The sequence below is a fragment of the Mesoplodon bidens genome (genome assembly GCF_964165515.1).
Source record: "Mesoplodon bidens genome assembly, chromosome: 10".
Taxonomy (NCBI): domain Eukaryota; kingdom Metazoa; phylum Chordata; class Mammalia; order Artiodactyla; family Ziphiidae; genus Mesoplodon; species Mesoplodon bidens.
The window spans coordinates 45656836-45675862 of record NC_138172.1 but is presented as its reverse complement, the minus strand read 5'-3'; the positions used below and the strand labels follow the sequence as shown (position 1 = coordinate 45675862).

Below are 19027 nucleotides of genomic sequence, written 5' to 3'. Positions count from 1 at the left end.
TTATATAAAGTGTCCGATGACTTAGGTTGAGGTTTCCTTTTTGTTTTTCCTGTGGAGAGCCAGTTGCTCCAGCAACATTTCTTGAAAAGATTGACTTCCCTCTGTTGTATTGCCTTTGCACCTTTGTCAAAAATCAGTGGGCCATACTTGTATGGAGCTAGTTCTGGATTCTCTGTTCTGGTCCATTGATCTGAGTGCCTGTTTCTCTGACGATGCCACACAGTCTTGATTACTGTAGCTGTATAATAAGTCTTGAAATCAGGTGGAACAGTTTCAACCACCTTATTCTCCTTTTTCAAAATTGTTTTGGTTCTTCTGATACTTCTGCTTTCCACATGAATTGTAGGCTAATCTTATTGATATCTACAAAAAAATCTTGCTGGGATTTTGATAGGAATTTCAATAAACCAAGCTATCAGTTTGGGGGAAATTGACATCTTTACCATGGGTCTTACTATATATGAACATAGTATATCTCCTTTTTGTATTCATTTATGAGATAGTCAGGAACGGCCACAAGAGGAGAGAGAGGAGAGGCTCAGGAAAATAAAGTTTATTATGTTTACAGGTCCTAGAGACAGGCATGGCATACAGGGCCATATGGAAAAACGCCAAGGTGGTCAGGAGGCAGAAAAGGGGAGTGCTTAAGCCATAGCCTTTATTGGGGTTTCCACGGGAAAGGCGAGGCAGGATAAACACCTTAGAATCGGCTAGTCTGAATAATTTCAGCAGGCTTTGGGCTATAGGAAGAGTCTCTCGTTGCGTGGTACCTGGTCCCGGGATGATGAAGGCAGAAGATTATTGCCTCCTGAGGTATAAGGGCCAGATAGAGGAGGTATGACTGTGGATTGGCGAGTTTGCATATTAAAGACATGCTCTCCTGGGCCTTTGCTACCTCTAAGAATTGGCTGGCCCTGGGAGGGTAGGGTCATTCTCTCTCCAGCCAGAAGGGTTTGTTTAAGATGTCAAAACATCATATTGTACAGAAAATAAAATACACACACACGCACACACACACACACACACAAATACATCTCTTCATTTATTTAGCTTGTCTTTGATTTTTTTAAAAACAACATTGTTTATGTTTATATTATACATAACTTATCAGTCTAGTGGTGTCATCATTTTACCCGTTCAAGTGAAGTATAGAAAACTTACCTCCCTTTTCAGCATTTAACCTCCCTCATTTTTATATAGTTGTCTTAAATATATCCTCTAAATACATTTAGAACCAAATCAAGCATTTTCCTAACATTTACTTCAACCATCTAACATAATTTAGAAAACTTAATAGGAGGCGGAAAGCCTATTGTATTTACCTGTATTTTTGCCTACCATGTTTTTGCTTCCTTCCTGATTTTCCAAGGTTCTTTTTTTTTTAATCATTTCCTTTCTCTTTAGAATACTTCCTTTATCCGTTCTTTTATGATAGGTATGCTGGTGACAAATTGCTGTTTTTGTAGGTAAAAAGAAAAGGCTGAACATTGTTAATTTCAGATGGGTTCAAGGTAATACTAGTGGATGATCAATCAGTCCAGGTTGAAAGAAAAGGAAGACTGTGTGTAGAAGTGACCTGCAAGGGCTAATGTGATGTATATGATTCCTTTTTCCTCCTCAACCACTTTATATGGGGGATTCACTGTGTGTAAGGCAGTGGGTGGTAGGAGTTACACAAGGTGGTATCTCTGTACAGGGGAATACTACTCAGCAACGAAAAAGAATGAACTATGTATAAACATAACAACATGGAAGAATCTCAAATGCATTATGCTAAGTGACAGAAGCCAGACAAATAAGAATACATATTATATGATTCCATTAACGTAAACTCTAGAAAATGCAGACTAATGACAGAAAGTAAATCAGTGGGAGGAGAGAAAGGTAGTGAAATGGAGGGATTACCAAGGGAACTTGAGGAAACACTTGGGGGTGTTGCTCTCTTGATTGTGGTGGTGATTTCACTGGGACGTGTGTATGTCAAACATATCTAATTGCACACTTTAAGTATACGCAGCTCTGGAAATTCCCTGGTGGTCCAGTGGTTAGGAGTCAGCACTTTCACTGCTGTGGCCCTGGGTTCAGTCCCCGGTCAGGGAACTAAGATCCTGCAAGCCTCACGGATGGCCAAAAAAAAAAAAAAAATGCAGCACATTGTAGGTCAGTTGTAACTCAATAAAGCTGTTCAGAAAACCCCACATGAACAAGTGTTCCTCCCGTGCCTGACTATTGTGCACCTCCCTGATGTGCAACTGCAACTTGTCCACACTTTTGTTTTACAATATGGGACCAGTGATTACATGCTGGGATGTTGTAGCATTGTCAAATTGCTCTGCAAGATTTGAAGTGCTCAGTTTCAGTTTTTAAACTTTTCAATTTTTTAAAAAAATTATTTTATTTTTTGTTTATTTATTTTTGGCTGCGTTGGGTCTTCATTGCTGCTCATGGGTTTTTTTCTCTAGTTGCGGTGAGCGAGGGCTACTCTTCGTTGCGGTGCGCGGGCTTCTCATTGCTGTGGCTTCTCTTGTTGCGGAGCGTGGGCTCTAGGTGCGCAGGCTTCAGTAGTTGTGGCACGTGGGCTCAGTAGTTGTGGCTCGCAGGCTCTAGAGCGCAGGCTCAGTAGTTGTGGCTCACAGGCTTAGTTGCTGCGTAGCATGTGGGATCTTCCCAGACCAGTGCTTGAACCCGTGTCCCCTGCATTGGCAGACTGATTCTTAACCACTGCTCCAACAGGGAAGCCTTAATTAATTTTTGAAGTGAGATATAATTGACATATAACATTGTATTAGTTTTAGCTGTACGACCTAATGTTTTGATATATGTTCAGTTTAAAAACATATATCTTGTCACAGTAAGAAATCATCTTGTTTGTGCACCATGTTTTCAGTTGCATGCACTGTTTCCGAGCAATGCTTCCACACTATTTGTATGCAATTTTTCCCCATCTCATTCTATATGTATCATTCTGAAACCATTATACCCTACTTCATGGTGACAGTATTATTTGATTAGCCTGTGTTCTGGGTTATACATTCTGGCATGGAGCACATGGGATTTTCTCAGCATGAGTCCTAGGAAATTAACTAGATCTGATAAAACATGCTGCCGGATTTCAAAGTGGATTATACTGGAATGTTGGTATAACGTTGCCCCACTTGTATTTTTGAAGGAATCATTTAAAAGTTTCATGCAGTGTAAGAATTTTTCAAACTGGGGTGCGCTGGAACATCCTAGGGATCTGGCATGGGAAAATCTGTGTTCAGATTCTGGCTTCCAAGTGGACTGGATGGCATGGGGGCAAGCTGCTGCAACTCTCTCAGGCTAGGTTTTCTGACTTTAAAGATAGAGCAACGGTTCCCTCACAGAAGATTGGATATAGTCAAAATGCTTGGTAACTGATAAGTGCTGTTAAGTCGGTAAGTTTATTTCACTGGGTGTATTTGTATCTTCGTCTGGGAGAGTTACTGTTTATTTCCTTCAGGAATAAGGCCCGTATATTGAAAATAATTTGGAAACCAGTTCTTAAAAATGGAAGATGAATTTTGTAGAGTGTCTTGCCTGTTACATATAGGCTAAAGAACCAAGAGATACACATGAAATAATATACTTTCTCCCTCTCTTTTCAGGCAGTTACTCTCTTAACCGAATTAATTAGGGAAAACTTCAGGAACAGCAAATTAAAACAGTGCCTTTTACCAACCCTGGGGGAGCTGATCTATCTTATAGCCACCCAGGTAAGATTGTCTGGTTAACTCTGTTGTTCTTTGATGTGTTCTGACATATCATGGCAGATATCAAAATCAAAGTTTTTTGATTTTGCCCCTTTGAGCACACCTAAGGAATTTAGGAAAATTTTTACCTCTGGAGGAGAGAGGCTCTCAGTGTCTTTCTGACTCTTCTATCTCTCCTTGTCTGTCTTCCCTCTCCTCCAGTACCTCTTTTTCTTTAAAGTATAGGAGATTCTCAGGCTGTATTTTATTTTATTTTATTTTATTTTGTCACCTGCTAATTTATTTTTTATTTTTTTTACATCTTTATTGGAGTATAATTGCTTTACAATGGTATGTTAGTTTCTGCTTTATAACAAAGTGAATCAGTTATACATACACATATGTTCCCACATCCCCTCCCTCTTGCGTCTCCCTCCCTCCCACCCTCCCTATCTCACCCCTCTAGGTGGTCACAAAGCACCGAGTTGATCTCCCTGGGCTATGCGCTGCTCCCCACTAGTTATCTATTTTATGTTTGGTACTGTATATATGTCCATGCCACTCTCTCACTTTGTCACAGCTTACCCTTCCCCCTCCCCATATCCTCAAGTCCATTCTCTAGTAGGTCTGTGTCTTTATTCCTGTCTTACCCCTAGGTTCTTCATGACTTTTTTTTCTTAGATTCCATATATATGTGTTAGCATACGGTATTTGTCTTTCTCTTTCTTTTTTTAATTTATTTATTTTTATTAGTTTCTGCTTTATAACAAAGTGAATCAGTCATACATATACATCTGTTCCCACATCCCTTCCCTCATGCTTCTCCCTCCCTCGCACCCTCCCCATCCCACCCCTCCAGGCAGTCACAAAGCACCGAGCTGATCTCCCTGTGCTATGCGGCTGCTTCCCACTAGCTATCTACCTTACGTTTGGTACTGTATATATGTCCGTGCCTCTCTTTCGCTTTGTCACAGCTTACCCTTCCCCCTCCCCATATCCTCAAGTCCATTCTCAAGTAGGTCTGTGTCTTTATTCCCGTTTTACCCCGAGGTTCTTCATGACATTTTTTTTTTTAATTCCATATGTATGTGTTAGCATATGGTATTTGTCTTTCTCTTTCTGACTTACTTCACTCTGTATGACAGGCTCTAGGTCCGTCCACCTCACTACAAATAACTCAATTTCATTTCTTTTTATGGCTGAGTAATATTCCATTGTATATATGTGCCACATCTTCTTTATCCATTCATCCGATGATGGACACTTAGGTTGTTTCCATCTCCTGACTATTGTAAATAGAGCTGCAATGAACATTTTGGTACATGACTCAGGCTATATTTTAAAACCAGTGGACCAGAGTCCCCAGAGTACTCCCTAGGTTGCTGCCATCTTTGACTCCTTCATGCAAGAGGGTCCTATTGGTCCTCCCAGTGTAAAAGTGCCATTATTATTTAAAACACTATGTGTAAATATAGCTCTTAACATGGCATGAGAATTTGTGACTGCAGAATTTGACTTTTTTTTTTTTTTTTTTTTTTTTTTTTTTTTTGCGGTACGCGGGCCTTTCCCTGTTGTGGCCTCTCCCGCTGCGGAGCACAGGCTCCGGACGCGGCACATGGGATCCTCCCGGACCGGGGCACGAACCCGTATCCCCTGCGTTGGCAGGCGGACTCTCAACCACTGCGCCACCAGGGAGGCCCTGACTTCTTATATTTGGGAATATATTGAATAGATATAGATAAATTATGAGTTATTCATTTCATGTGATGCTCTGAGTGTTTTAATGAGTACCAGTAAGTTATAAGTTAATCAGAAGTTCTCTCCTTGTACTTTTTTTTTTTTTTTTTTTTGCGGTACGCGGGCCTCTCACTGTTGTGGCCTCTCCCGTTGCGGAGCACAGGCTCTGGACGTGCAGGCTCAGCGGCCATGGCTCATGGGCCCAGCTGCTCCGCGGCATGTGTGATCTTCCCAGACCGGGTCACGAACCCGTGTCCCCTGCATCGGCAGGCAGACTCTCAACCGTTGCGCCACCAGGGAAGCCCTCTCCTTGTACTTATGTTTTGCTTCTAGAACTTGCTTAAATGTTATATAACTTGAGTATCCTTAGTATCTAAATTGACTTTCTGGATGATCATCATTTTAAGGCAATTAACTTAATGACTATAAAACCATTTAGTTCCATACTTAGTATTGATAGCCTGTACAGCAAGTCACACCTCCTTAGTCTTTGTTTTCATAAATATCTTGGCTATTCCTGGCCCTTTACATGTCAGAATAAATTTTAGAATCAGATTGTCCAATTCTGAAATTATCTTTTGAACCCTGCATTGACTATACAGAAATACTGCTGTCTTTGTGATTTTGAGTCTTCTAATGCATGTTCGGGATTGTACTGCATCTATGAGGAAAGTATTAGTACATTTATGATATGTTGTCCTTTAATGCACAAAAAAATGGTGTTTTCATATATTTATATTAAAAGATTTTTCATTTAAGCTATTTAAATTATTGGATTGGCCAAAAAGCTCATCATCTTAACAGAAAAACCCAAATGAACTTTTTGGCCAACCCAATATATTTCACTCATAAAGCTTTTTGTACATTTAGCTTGGTTGAGTTTATTCTCAGGTAATTTTGTATTTTGAAGAGATAACACATTCATGAAACTAGAAAACTTGGAAGTATAGAAAGGTATACTGGGAAGGGTCTCTTTTCTATTTTTGTCCCCCATCTGTGTAGTTCCCCAACAAATAACCATTATGATTTCTTACTTACTTATATTTACAGCATTAGTTTTGCACAAATGAGTGAGTAGAAATGTAGATTCTTACTTTGTCTCATTTTATATAGCAAGTAGAGCAACTTTTTTCACTTAATAGTTACACAGTATTAAAAGCAGTGTATGGCAATACATACACTGGAGCTGTTTCTTAATAATTAATATGGATGTCTTTCTCAATTAGTACTTAGAGCTCCCTCCCTCCTCCTCTTGCTCTGGAACATTCTCTTGTGTGCTAAGTTTTGTGAAAGACAGTTTTCCTTGCAGTTCTTCGGGGGTGGGGCTGGAGAGTTTATATTGACTTTACTCTTACGTTGGGCCCTGGAGGCCTTGACATCAAAGCTCAAATTTGCCAAGTTCTGCAGGCCCTCAGAATAAAAGCAAACTTCAGTGCTCTGTTTATCCCTTCATGCTTGCAGCTAATTTTTGGCTTGATTATTCTTTGCTTTCTTGTCAGCTCTCTGAGTCATTTTAAGGGTACAGAATAAAACTGCTTTCCTTAGAAGAAAGGTCAGGTATCTCAGACCACAGGAAGTGTGGTCTACCATCTTATCATGGGTGGGAGTCTAGTCCAATTTTTTGGGGGGGCATGTGTCCCATTTTTTTTAACCTTTCCCCCCAGCTTAATTGAGGTATAATTGGCAAACCATAAACTGCACACGTTTAAATATTAAAATTTGATCAACGCTAATATATGTATACATCTGTGAAACCATCACCACAGTCAAGATAATGAAAATATCTATCGCCTCCAAAAGTTTTCTCAGCACCATTTGTTACCCCTCCCTCCTGCCCCTCTCCCCACCCCTAGGCAACCACTGATTTGCCTTCTGTCATATAGACTAGTTTGCATTTTGTAGAGTCTTATATAGATGGAATAATGCAGAATCATATTTCTATTTGTTTCTAAAAGTAGATCTAGAGAATCATTTCCCTTGGTTCTTACTTTAATTGGATGTAAGCTAGGCTGTTTTAATAAAGGGATGATTCTGTGGCCATGACATTTGACCACATCTTATGATAGCAAACCAGAAAAGGAAGTTATGTCCCTGGATCCACACAAATCACTAATGTTTCATGAGATGAGGCTGTTTGTGGCATTGTCACTTAGAATATAGGTAAACCTTAACATCTCAGGTCAGTACTGATGTAGTGAGACTGACCTGAAGTGATTGATACATGTATACGCACACACACACATACATATGTACATACATGCATATCGTATATAATGTAGACGCCTAAGTCCTGTCCTTTCGATTCTCTGGTAACACCCTAAGGTTATAAGCATAAGAACAGAAGACCAGACGGTGATTCTGACGAGGATATTATGAGGCAACACATTTATAGTTTATGTATTTTTTTTCTGACTTTTGTCAAGGATACATACCACATTGAGGCCAGGTATTCTTATATTTTGTCTCTTTTTGTCCAGCCCATAATCATTTCCAGATGATCTCCTTGCTTCACTCTTGTGTCCATTGAAGTCTTCCCCAAACATCAGCCAGAGTAAGCCTGTTAAACCCATGAGACTCTGCAGTTGTTACTCCTCAGAGCCCTCCCATGCTTCCTGTCTTCCTCGTTGTCACAGCTAAATCTCCAGTTACCTTCTGGGCTCTTGTGAGCTGCCTCCCCAGTCCCCATATGACCTCTGCCCTCACGACCCTCTTACTTGTTTCCTCCTCCCAGGCGCACTGCCCTCCCCACAGTTCCCTGAGACCCCTCGTACCCTGATCCTGCCTCCACACCTTTGCATTTGCTGTTCCTCCTGCTTGCATTGTGTTCCCCCTAGATGTTTACAGTTTCTCTCTGCTCATGTGGATCCCTGCAGGGAGCCTTCTCCTGGCCCTGAGGAATGTGAGATGGAACCTCTCCGACTACAGTCTTCCTCTAACCCCTTAGCCTGCTGTGCTTTTCTTCCTTTTTTTTTTAATTAAAAAAATTTTTTTATTGAGGTATAGTTGATGTACAATGTTGTGTTTAATTTCTGCTGTACAGCAAAATGACTCAGTTTTTAAATATATATATATATTCTTTTTAATATTCTTTTCCATTATGGTTTATAACAGGATATTGAATATAGTTCCCTGTGCTATACAGTAGGACCTTGTTTATCCATTGCTATGCTTTTCTTTATAGCACTCATCACTATCTTGACTTGTTTATTTTGTTTAATTAAAAAAAAAAAACTTTGTCCCCCACTAAATACCATTAAGACAGAAAGAACGTTTATCTTTCTTGCTCATAGCTGTGTGGCTATTGTTTAGAAGAGTTCCTGGCACACAGTAGGTGCTTTTTTCCATTCATGAACTGCACCAAGGCCAATGGGACTGGAGGGGAATGAGCAGGAAGTAGGGCTGCAGAGACTGGCAGGGACGTGACCATGGAGGGCACCTCGGCCAAGTCGGATGCCTGGGTCTTGATCCTGAGAGCAAGGGGAAGCTGATAAAGTTTTAAGAAGGGTAAGGGTGTCATCTGATTTAAGTGCCACAAAGATGACTCTGGTTTAAATGTGGAGAATAGATTGGAGGATGGTAAGAGAGGCTTCTGGACCCTAACGGAGAGTAAGTGAAGCAGGAGCAAACTTAGGAGAGGAGTGGGCATTTCAGAAAAGAGAAGGTCGATAGGGCTGAATGTCCAAGAAAGAGGACCACAGAGTCCCCTGGCTTGAGTGACACGAAAGTCACTGGTAACCCAACAAGAGCTGTTTCATGTATTTATTTATTTAACGTGGAGTGAGTGAGGCCGAAGAAGTCAGACTGCAGCCTGTTGAGGATTTAGGGGGAGGTGAGGACACTTGAGGAAGTGAACATAAAGCTTAGGATGGTTGTGGGAAAGAGCGGAGGGACGAGGGGCTGTTTTGAGAATGGGAGACAACAGGGGGCCAGATCAAGCTGGTGGAATAGAAGGACGTGGAGCTCACCTTCTCCCACAAAGACATCAAAAATACACCTACAGGGGACTTCCACTGCCCGGGGCACGGGTTTGATCCCTGGTCAGGGATCTAAGATCCCACATGCCACGCGGCCCAGCCAAAAAAAGAAAAAAGGAAAAACATGTATATGTAGTTCTCACAGCACATCTGAAAATGGGAGGTGACAGTGAGTCTATTCTAGTGGAAATGGAAGGGATCCCGTGGAGATAGGACATCGAGCACTTAGGAACAATAAGGGATGGTCCGGGTCCTAATGACCCTGAAGAAAGCAGGGTGGGAACGGGCTCGTGAGCCCATGTGGAAGGGGTGGAGGAGCCTGTCCTGCTGTAACCACTGTGTATGAGCAGCAGCTGGCTGCAGGTGGAGGTGGGCTAGTAGTTCCTTTCTCATCACTTCCATGGTCTCTGCGGAGGAGGAAAAGTAGGTGAAGTGATGGGAGGGCCGCGGGGTTGAAATACTGTGGTCCTTTAGGAGAGAGAATTGGTTAGAGAGAGAGAGACAGGCCTGGAGAGTGATGTGGAAGGTCCCTGGGCTTACTGATCCTAGGTCCTTTGTGGACTCTGTGTTCTTGGTGTCATCCCTCCAAGAGCCCAGCTGTCTGAGCGCAGGCCTGGAGAAAACAAGCCACTGGCTCCCTCTAAGGTTGAGTTTCCCCGGGCCCAGGACAAGGGCACTCCAGAGGGTGAGGTCATTCAGGCCTTTGGCAAGAGTGATTAAATGATAGACCAGGAATCTAAATGGCTGTCAGGGAGGGTAGGGGATAGACTGGGGGGAAGAGAAGGGGTGGGGGAGGGGAGACGGGTAGCAGAGTACAGTGATGCTAAGGAAAGGTTGTGGTGGGCCTCCTAATGAGCTGGAAGGGAGGAAAGTTGTTTTTGGAAGTTGAATTGGGTGCTGAATTCACAATTTTTGAGCTGGAGCATCTCTGGATGGTAATGTCTAGATTATGACCCTATGTGGAATTCCATGATTAAGGGTACAGTTTTTTGTTTGTTTTTTTTTTTGCTTTTTTGCTTTTTTTGTTTTTGCGGTACGCGAGCCTCTCTCACTCTCGTGGCCTCTCCCGTTGCAGAGCAACAGGCTCCGGACGCGCAGGCTCAGCGGCCATGGCTCACAGGCCCAGCTGCTCCTCAGCATGTGGGATCTTCCCGGACCGGGGCACGAGCCTGTGTCCCCTGCATTGGCAGGCCAGGGAAGCCCAAGGGTACAGTTTTAATGGGTCACAATTCTCATCATGAGTATTGAATACTTTTGGGCCAGTAAGGTACCAATTCTAACATTTGGACAATCTTAAAGAAATATTCTAAGCAGAGCCGAATTTCTTCTGCTATAAAGAGATTATTGTTTTTCACCTTTCTCTGTGGCCCCTGGTTTAGTTTGTGATTTTACTTGACAGGTTCCAGGAGTGCGGTTATCTCTCTAATTTGGTTCTTCTGTGAAAGAATTTTTCCTGATGTCATTAAAATCATTGTACCCACTAATCATAATTGCTGACTTTTATTGAGCTTTGTCTTGCTAGGTAGCATCCTGAGTTTTACTTGTTCCTATGGATTATCCAGAGATATTAGTGAAAGCTGTGTGTTCTGTGCTTTCAAATCGTTACAGATAATGTCATACCTTTTAGGTAGGAGTAGCTGTATCATCACCTACAGTTATCAGTGGAATGGTTTCTCTATTGACCAGGTCATACTGGCATTTCTTAGTTCTTTCCATCTAGCTACTGCTGAGGGGATCTTATCAACATCATATACAGCATAATGAGAAATACAAGAAATACCTTGTATGTACAGTGCAGTAAAAGACCCCTCATCAGGTCATAATTGTCAGGCTGTACTTTCAATAGAATGTTAAGAAGTTTTAGGTAGTTTGTATATATGAAACCGAGCCTTTTTCTTGAAAGGGTTAATATCTTTTGTGCTATTAGCTTCACTGCCTTTCCTTCCACTTCATTTTAGGAAGAAAAAAAAAAGGAGCCCCGAGAATGCTGGGCTGTTCCCTCGGCTGCATACACGGTGCTAATGAGGTGCCTTCGGGAAGGGGTAAGGCTCCTTTGTTGTCCTCTGTAGACGCTTGCAATTGTAATAACCCTTCAGGCACTGTGTGAGGATTGTAGCCTGCAGCAGTGCAGGAGCCTGTCAACCAAGCACTGTATTGCTCCTGAATTTAAGTAATCCTGACAAGCCACTGTAAGCCAGGGACCTACAGTGGATCAAGTGTAAAAATGAACTAACTCTCATTCACTTGTTTAAATGTCTTGCTTTTTAAGAGGTGATAGCAAATATAAACAACCTAACTAGTTCTCAATAACATATACTTAATCCTCCTTTTAAAGTTAGCGATACAACAGTTTAACGAGCAAGGTGTATGCAGAGAATTTTCTGCGAACCTCAACATCCCCGTGATTATCTTGTCAGGTTGCCATTTTGTGGTTCAGAAACGGGGAAGCTGCCACTAGTATCTGTTGATTTTAATATTAAGTAGTAGTTATTATGTGATGTTTTTTTTTTTTTTTTTTCAATTTATTCACATCCCTTCTCATGCTATTGTTCATGGCTGAAAACCAGCCAGCTGGCCAACCAACCAACCTGAATATGTAGTTCCTGTGTGTAATTGTGTAGAGGATTTAGTAACTGACCTAAAAGGCTGGCATTTTTCTGTTTGCTTTAAACCTTGACATTGTTTCACCCAAGGCAGAGCCATAAGGTAAAAACATTCCTTAAGGAATGAAAAAAACACATGTCAGAATAAACATCTTTCTTTTGAGTTCACTACTTCATGAGTTATATGGTAATGGAATGATGTCCCAAGCGTAGAAAAATCTCTGCAAGGTTTTCCCCTAGTGATCCAGAAAGGAGGTGTGAACACTTACCCGCCTGTAGGGTTAACTATGTAGTCAGTTGTCACTGTAGGAAGTGAATGAAGCCAGTATTCTGTACTTTATCAACAATATGAGAATTAAGTTATTTTTATCTATAGTCAAAAGACATGTTTGGATTTATCATTCAAGGCCTCAAGCGAGGCACACCTGGGGGCACATGGATGAAGAAGGTGGAATTTCTGTTCATGCACAGATCCTACCTGTTGTGGGAGATAAGATAAAAATATAAAGTGGAATCTGTCAAGCACATTCATGCAAAAGAAAAAAATATAGGAGCTCGAAGGAGAAAGGAGTCTTCTAGGAATTTTTTAAATGGTGTAAAGAAATTTTTAAAACTTTGTGTCTTTAATTTATAAAACTTAGATTAATGCCTAGTAAAAGATGATCAATTCTAATCCATGCAGTGGTATCCTTTATTAAATATATCCTCCCCACCCCCTCCTGTGTTTTCATTGAGTACATACTGTAAAAATAGCGTTTGATATACATGTGTATTGTTAACAAATAATAACTGTAAAATAGCGATGTAGCTAATGATATAGTTAATGAATATATACACTTGCCTTTTATTGTCTTGGTATGTATGACAAGTCTTGAATACTTTTCATTAAGAGGGAGAAAAGTCCAGAACTCTCTAATTTATTAAAATTTTATATGTTTGAAAAGCATTTAAGTGTATGCTTTGGCAGCATGTACACTAATATTGTCCCTATTAAATAAATTCAGAGGTGATCATCTCCCCCTAAAAAAGGAGTTCTATCCTTACAAAAATAATTCAATTGTAGCAATTCTTTAGCATATTTGTCTAATGTATTCAGGACATAGTTGAGGTAAAAAAATTTTAAGCCACTTCAATGATTTAAAAAAAAATTTTTTTAATGTAGAAAACTGTTTTCCCAGCCCCTACTGGTATTTCTGAATGTAGGTAGGTTCTTTAATAGTGAAATGTACCTCATATACAGAAGAGTACATGAAATGTAGGAGTATGGTTAAAAGCACACACTCTGACCCACTTACTCTATTTAAAAAAAAAAGTGGGGGGGGGGCTTCCCTGGTGGTGCAGTGGTTAAGAATCCGCCTGCCAGTACAGGAGACATGGGTTCGAGCCCTGGTCCAGGAAGACACCACATGCTGCAGGGCAATTAAGCCCATGGGCCACAACTACTGAGCCTGCACTCTAGAGCCTGTGGGCCACAACTACTGAAACCCTCGTGCCCTAGAGCCTGCATGCTGCAGCTACTGAAGCCCGCGTGTCACAACTACTGAAGCCTAGGGCCCGTGCTCCGCAACAAGAGAAGCCACTGCAGTAAGTCTGTGCACTGCAACGAAGAGTAGCCCCCACTAGCTTCAACTAGAGAAAGCCCGCACGCAGCAATGAAGACCCAATGCAGCCAAAAAAAAAACAACAAAACGCTGAGGGGGTGTCGCTCGTTGCTTAGAGAATTTTTCTCTCTCCCTCTAGGATTGCAATTTGTGCTTTCTTTCAAAGAGTAAACACTATTATGAGTTCGGTGATAAACTTTCCCAAGGTTTTCTTAAATTTTTTTTCTCTTTTCTTTTTACTTTCCCTAGTTTTTCTTTATAGTGTTTCCCTTTTTGAATGTATTGCTAAATATTACATTGATTGAGTCTAAATGTTGAACTCTATAAATGGACTGGTACTGTGTTCTTTTGAGACTTAAGTTTTTTGCTTAAAGTTAGGTTGAGATTGGTACATGCTGATTGTGTAAAGTGTTTGTAGCACTGAATAGTATGTTGTTGATGTGTGCCTCAGAGACACACGTGTGTATCAGTTTATACTCCCACCAGCAGTGTATAGGAGTATCCATTAACTCACATCTTCTTGAACATTTGATATAGTCAGACTTTAAGTTTTTGTCAGTCTCGTGGGCACTAAATTGTTTCTCAAAGTAGTTTTAATATGCATTTTCCTGATTACTAATGAGAATGACCATCTTTTCTATTTACTTTGGTTTCTGTAGTTTTTCCTGTTTTGAAAATGATTGTCTTAATTTTTTCTGTTGCTTTGTAGGAATTCTGCACACCTTCATTCCCACCCTCCCACCCACCCAGCCTATTGTTATAAAATGTTTCAAGTATTAGAAAAGGAAAGAAAACTATAGTGATCACCTGTATTTACATCACCTAGGTTCAACTCTTAATGTTTTGCCCTCTTTGCTTTGTTGTAATATGTGTGTGTACATCTGTCCATATATGTGTATTTATTATTTATTCATTCATTTATTTTCTGAACTGTTTGAAAAAATTTCAGATGTCATGGTACTCCACCCATAGGAATTTTTTAAAAATGTATTCTGGATATTAATTTTTTGTTGTTTATATGTATCCCAGATACTTTCTAATTTGTGTTTGGTCTTTTCATTTTCTTTACAGTGTCTATTGATAAGCAGAAGTTCCTAATTTTAATAGACATTTATCAATCCATTCCTTTATTATTTGTGTTTTTTATATCTTAAGAAAAGCTTCTCTACTCCAACTTCATTTAGATGGTCTATTACATATTTCTTCTAAAAGTTTTATTTTTCCTTTTTTCCTTTAGAAGTTTAATCTATTTGTAATTTTTTTGTGTGTGTGGTGCTATGTGTGGATCCAGTTTTATTTTTTATTTTTTTATTTTTTTATTTTTTTTTTTTGCCGTATGCGGGCCTCTCACTGCTGCGGCCCCTCCCACTGTGGAGCACAGGCTCCGGACGCGCAGGCCCAGCGGCCATGTCCCACGGGCCCAGCCGCTCCGCGGCATGTGGGATCCTCCCCGACCGGGGCACGAACCCGTGTCCCCTGCATCGGCAGGCAGACTCCCAACCACTGCGCCACCAGGGAAGCCCCAGTTTTATTTTTTAAAATAAACATAATCTGTTATTCCCAGCATCACTTAATTATAAGTCCATCGTACCCCACGGCTCTGCAGTGTACTCTGTCATGTCAATGCGCATGTCTCTTCCTGGTCTCTATTTAGTTCTGTTGGCCTATTATCTGTGCCATGCTGTCTAAATGAATAGTATTTATTTTTACTAATTTAAAAATATAGAGGGGCGTTTTTTCTTACCATTTTAATCTTTTTCATGAGTTTCTTAGCTTTTTTGGGTTCCTTTTTACTTAAAAAGTTGATTCTAAAAGTTATATGCAAGTTCACCTGTTGGGATGTTGATTGAGAGAATATATCTCTGAATAAATTTGAGGAGAATTGGTTGATATTAGTGAAAATGGAAAGCATACTCAATGAGAAAACTAAAAAGAGAATGACACATTTGGTTTAAAAAACACTGGAATAAGATGATTGAAGTTCCTTTGAATTCTTGATGACATTTAGCTAATATTTTTAATTCATTGCTTAAGTTAACTATCTCATATACAGCTCCCGTTCTTTACAGGTAGCATTTATGAAACATATTATGTACTGGCTGGACACAGGAAAGGTGAAAATGATTAAGACACTGCCCTATCTTCATTTATTTGGAAAGAAATTTTTTTTTTATCCCTGGTTTAGTATGCCATTTATTGTTGTTTTATAACTACCTTTGCTTTTTTTTTCCTTTTTCTTTCTTGTGTAGTTACTAAGACATTTAAGGCTATTTACTTTCAACCTAGTGTTAGCTGTATCCCATTGTTTTGACATGTAGTGTTTCCATTATTGTTATTTTATAGATAATCCCTAGTTTAAAATTTTATCTTGGTCCAGGGTTGTTTATGAAATGGCTTAAACTTTTTCAGATGGGTGGGATTTTATTGCCTCTTTTTTCTTTTGTTGCAATAACAAAATTGCATTACTGTATAGATCAAGAATGTGGTCTGTTCTATTTCTCTTGTATTTTTTAAATTGTGGTAAAATGTATATATTTAATATAAAATTTACCATCTTAACCTTTAAGTATATAGTTAAGTACATTCACATTGTTGTGCTATTTCTGTTGTTCTTAAATATATTGAGATGTTTTTTGCCTAACTTAGTTGACTTCTTTTTTCCACTTTCAAAACTTAGTAATGTACCTTGTTGAACATGGGCCGTTGATTCTGGTTTGTACTCCCTTTTCTCCTCCCTTTAATCTGTGCATTGAGAGAAAAGCAGAATGGAAATTTTACTTTTTTGTTTTAATTGATATGTAGACTTCTTAGAAGACAATTTTAGTTTTAAATTATACATATTGTTTTTGTTCATTGTGCATAGATAACTAGCTTTGCCATGGGAAATTCACACGTGTTATAAGGGTTTTCCAGTCAAATACCTTGGGACACACTGGGTTAAACAAGGTTGAATAGTTTTGTTTGTTTGTATTTAGTACTTTTCAGAGCTTTTATTTATTTATTTTTTTTCAGAGCTTTTAATTATGAATCTCCATGGGCGCATATCATATGCGATGTTTTCAAAGTTATTTGCCCACAGACCTACCTTATCCTGTGGCATGCTGTGAGATCCACTTAGGGAGAGGAAGATAGTCTTACACTGGGACTGTCATGAGTTTGTTTAAATAGTTTTCAGTAGGTTTTCTCTTTTTCAAAAGGTTACCTAAGAGATTATGACCTTGTTTTCCAAACAGGTCAACCTGTTACGATTTCTATAATTTTAACAATGGTAATAGAGATGTGAGTCAAATGGCTTTGATCTTGTTACAGATGTAAATGTTCAGGTGGAAAGAGGGGAAGTATTTAGAGTGAGAGACTTAAGGTGGAACATAACAAAAAAAAAAAAAAGGAAGATCTGGTATAACTGCTTTTTTTTTTTTTTTTTTTTTTTTTTTTGCGTTACGCGGGCCTTTCACTGTTGTGGCCTCTCCCGTTGCGGAGCACAGGCTCCGGACGCGCAGGCTCAGCGGCCATGGCTCACGGGCCCAGCTGCTTCTCGGCATGTGGGACCTTCCTGGACCGGGGCACGAACCCGTGTCCCCTGCACCGGCAGGTGGACTCTCAACCACTGCGCCACCAGGGAAGCCCTGGTATAACTTTTAAAAAGAGTGTGGCAGTATAGAAGAAAAGGTACCCATGATGACACTGAGTCATCATTTCAGAGTTGGGGCTGGCATTTTGGAGACCTTGAGGTGGGAGTCAGAGGATGTGGATTTCAGTCCCAGGTGTGCCACTCTTGAGTAGTTTGATATTGGCCAAGCCATGGGGCCCCATCTGATGTTTTGTATAAGGAAAGGTACCTGTGTTGGCTGATCTTCCACAGGCTTCTGACTTGGGTACTCTTTGACAGCTTTTCATTCCGTTGCTTTGACCTATTGTAGACAATAGCAAAGAGCAATTCTCCCCTTGGTATCATTGCTGTATTGATCTCAGGAATATTTGGCATTGAACTTAGATGGCATATGTTCTGTATGTGCATGCAATAGGTAGGCTGAGAAAACTGGCTTTTCTTGAAGGTAGTTATTTTTATCTGGGTAGGTAGCAACCTACTGTACAGTGCACACAGAAGCTGGAAATAGTACCTAGAGTGTTTCCACGTGTTTAGAGGAGATTAATTTATGCATTTGTATCTAACCAACCACCTGTTTTTTTTTATAGCTTGCATAATAGTCTGTATATAATTACGGGTGCTGAACTGACACCTGGCATATGTTAAAATGTGAGGTTCAAAAAATAAATGGTCGGCTTTATTATTCATTTCTGAACCATAGCTTATTAGATAATTTTGATGTAACAAAATTCTTTTAAGAGGAAATTGAATTTTCAATTTCAGTGCTTTTTAAAAAAGAAAACTATCGGTAAATTGCTTGTATTTTATTAGAAAAAGATGGGGCTTGAATTAGAATGTATAGAGGTGTTAGCCATTATATGTATTATTTTTGAAGTGTTTTTAGACACTAGTTAACGAAAATGAGAGAGAAGTTAAAATTCTTGATACTGGATAAAAGTGAAAATGTACAGCTGTATTTTTTGTTTTTGTAACTGACACAGTTTAGGTTTAATCTTCCTAATAAAGAATGTGTGTGCCATCAACACTGGGTTCTCTGCGGGTACGCACAGTTCTCCTTGCCTTTATGTAGTGAAAGTGAGCCACATATATGTGGAATAGGAATGATGCAGGGTTTCTTGTGTTTTTCCTTTTAATATTACTATTCATAATATTTGGAATGCTGTTGTTAGTAGGATGCAATACTAAGTATGGAGTTACCTAATGTGTCTTGAAACAAACCTTTGAGAATGGCACAAAGAAGCGATCCTGAGTTTGCACTGAGTAGGGAGTAGACCAGCTTCCAGAGACTTGGTGGGGTAAGAGGCACCAAGTATGGTATGTTCACTGCTAGGGTGAGGTTTATACCTCCTCTTCTCCTGCGGCAGATAATCTTAAGGGGGAAGCTCCACAGGGTTCTACGATTTATATTGGTTGGGTTTCTCTGTAAATTTTCATGTTCCTTTAACTGTTTTATCCCATTACATGCTTTGTAAACTTAACAAATTCTACACCTCGTTTGTTTCTTTCTCATTTAATACCTGTCTTTATGTTTTTTGTATTTATCTGTTTATTATTTAATGGTATTGTGGTTAGAGGGAGTGGTGTATGTATGATTTTAAATCTTTGGTATTTGTGGAGACTTCTCTCATGACTCAGTATGTATACGTACGTAGGGGGAAAAAAAGGTGAATTCTGCCATTGTTGGGTGATGTGCTTTTTTTCTTACAGTAGGTCAAGCTTGTTAATCTGATAGATAGGTATAAATCTATGTTCATGGTGATTGTTTTTTGTCTGTTTTATCAGAGATAGGGAT

At 39.8% G+C, this 19027-nt stretch overlaps 1 protein-coding gene across 1 annotated transcript in view; it reads left to right on the top strand.

The window, feature by feature from the left end:
• ULK4 (unc-51 like kinase 4) overlaps positions 1-19027 on the top strand; it is a 550770-nt gene that overhangs the window by 93971 nt on the left and 437772 nt on the right. Inside the window, exons 18-19 of the mRNA XM_081246952.1 lie at positions 3627-3734; positions 11380-11463. Coding sequence (XP_081103078.1) covers positions 3627-3734; positions 11380-11463 — 192 coding nt within the window. The remainder of the gene's footprint in view (positions 1-3626; positions 3735-11379; positions 11464-19027) is intronic.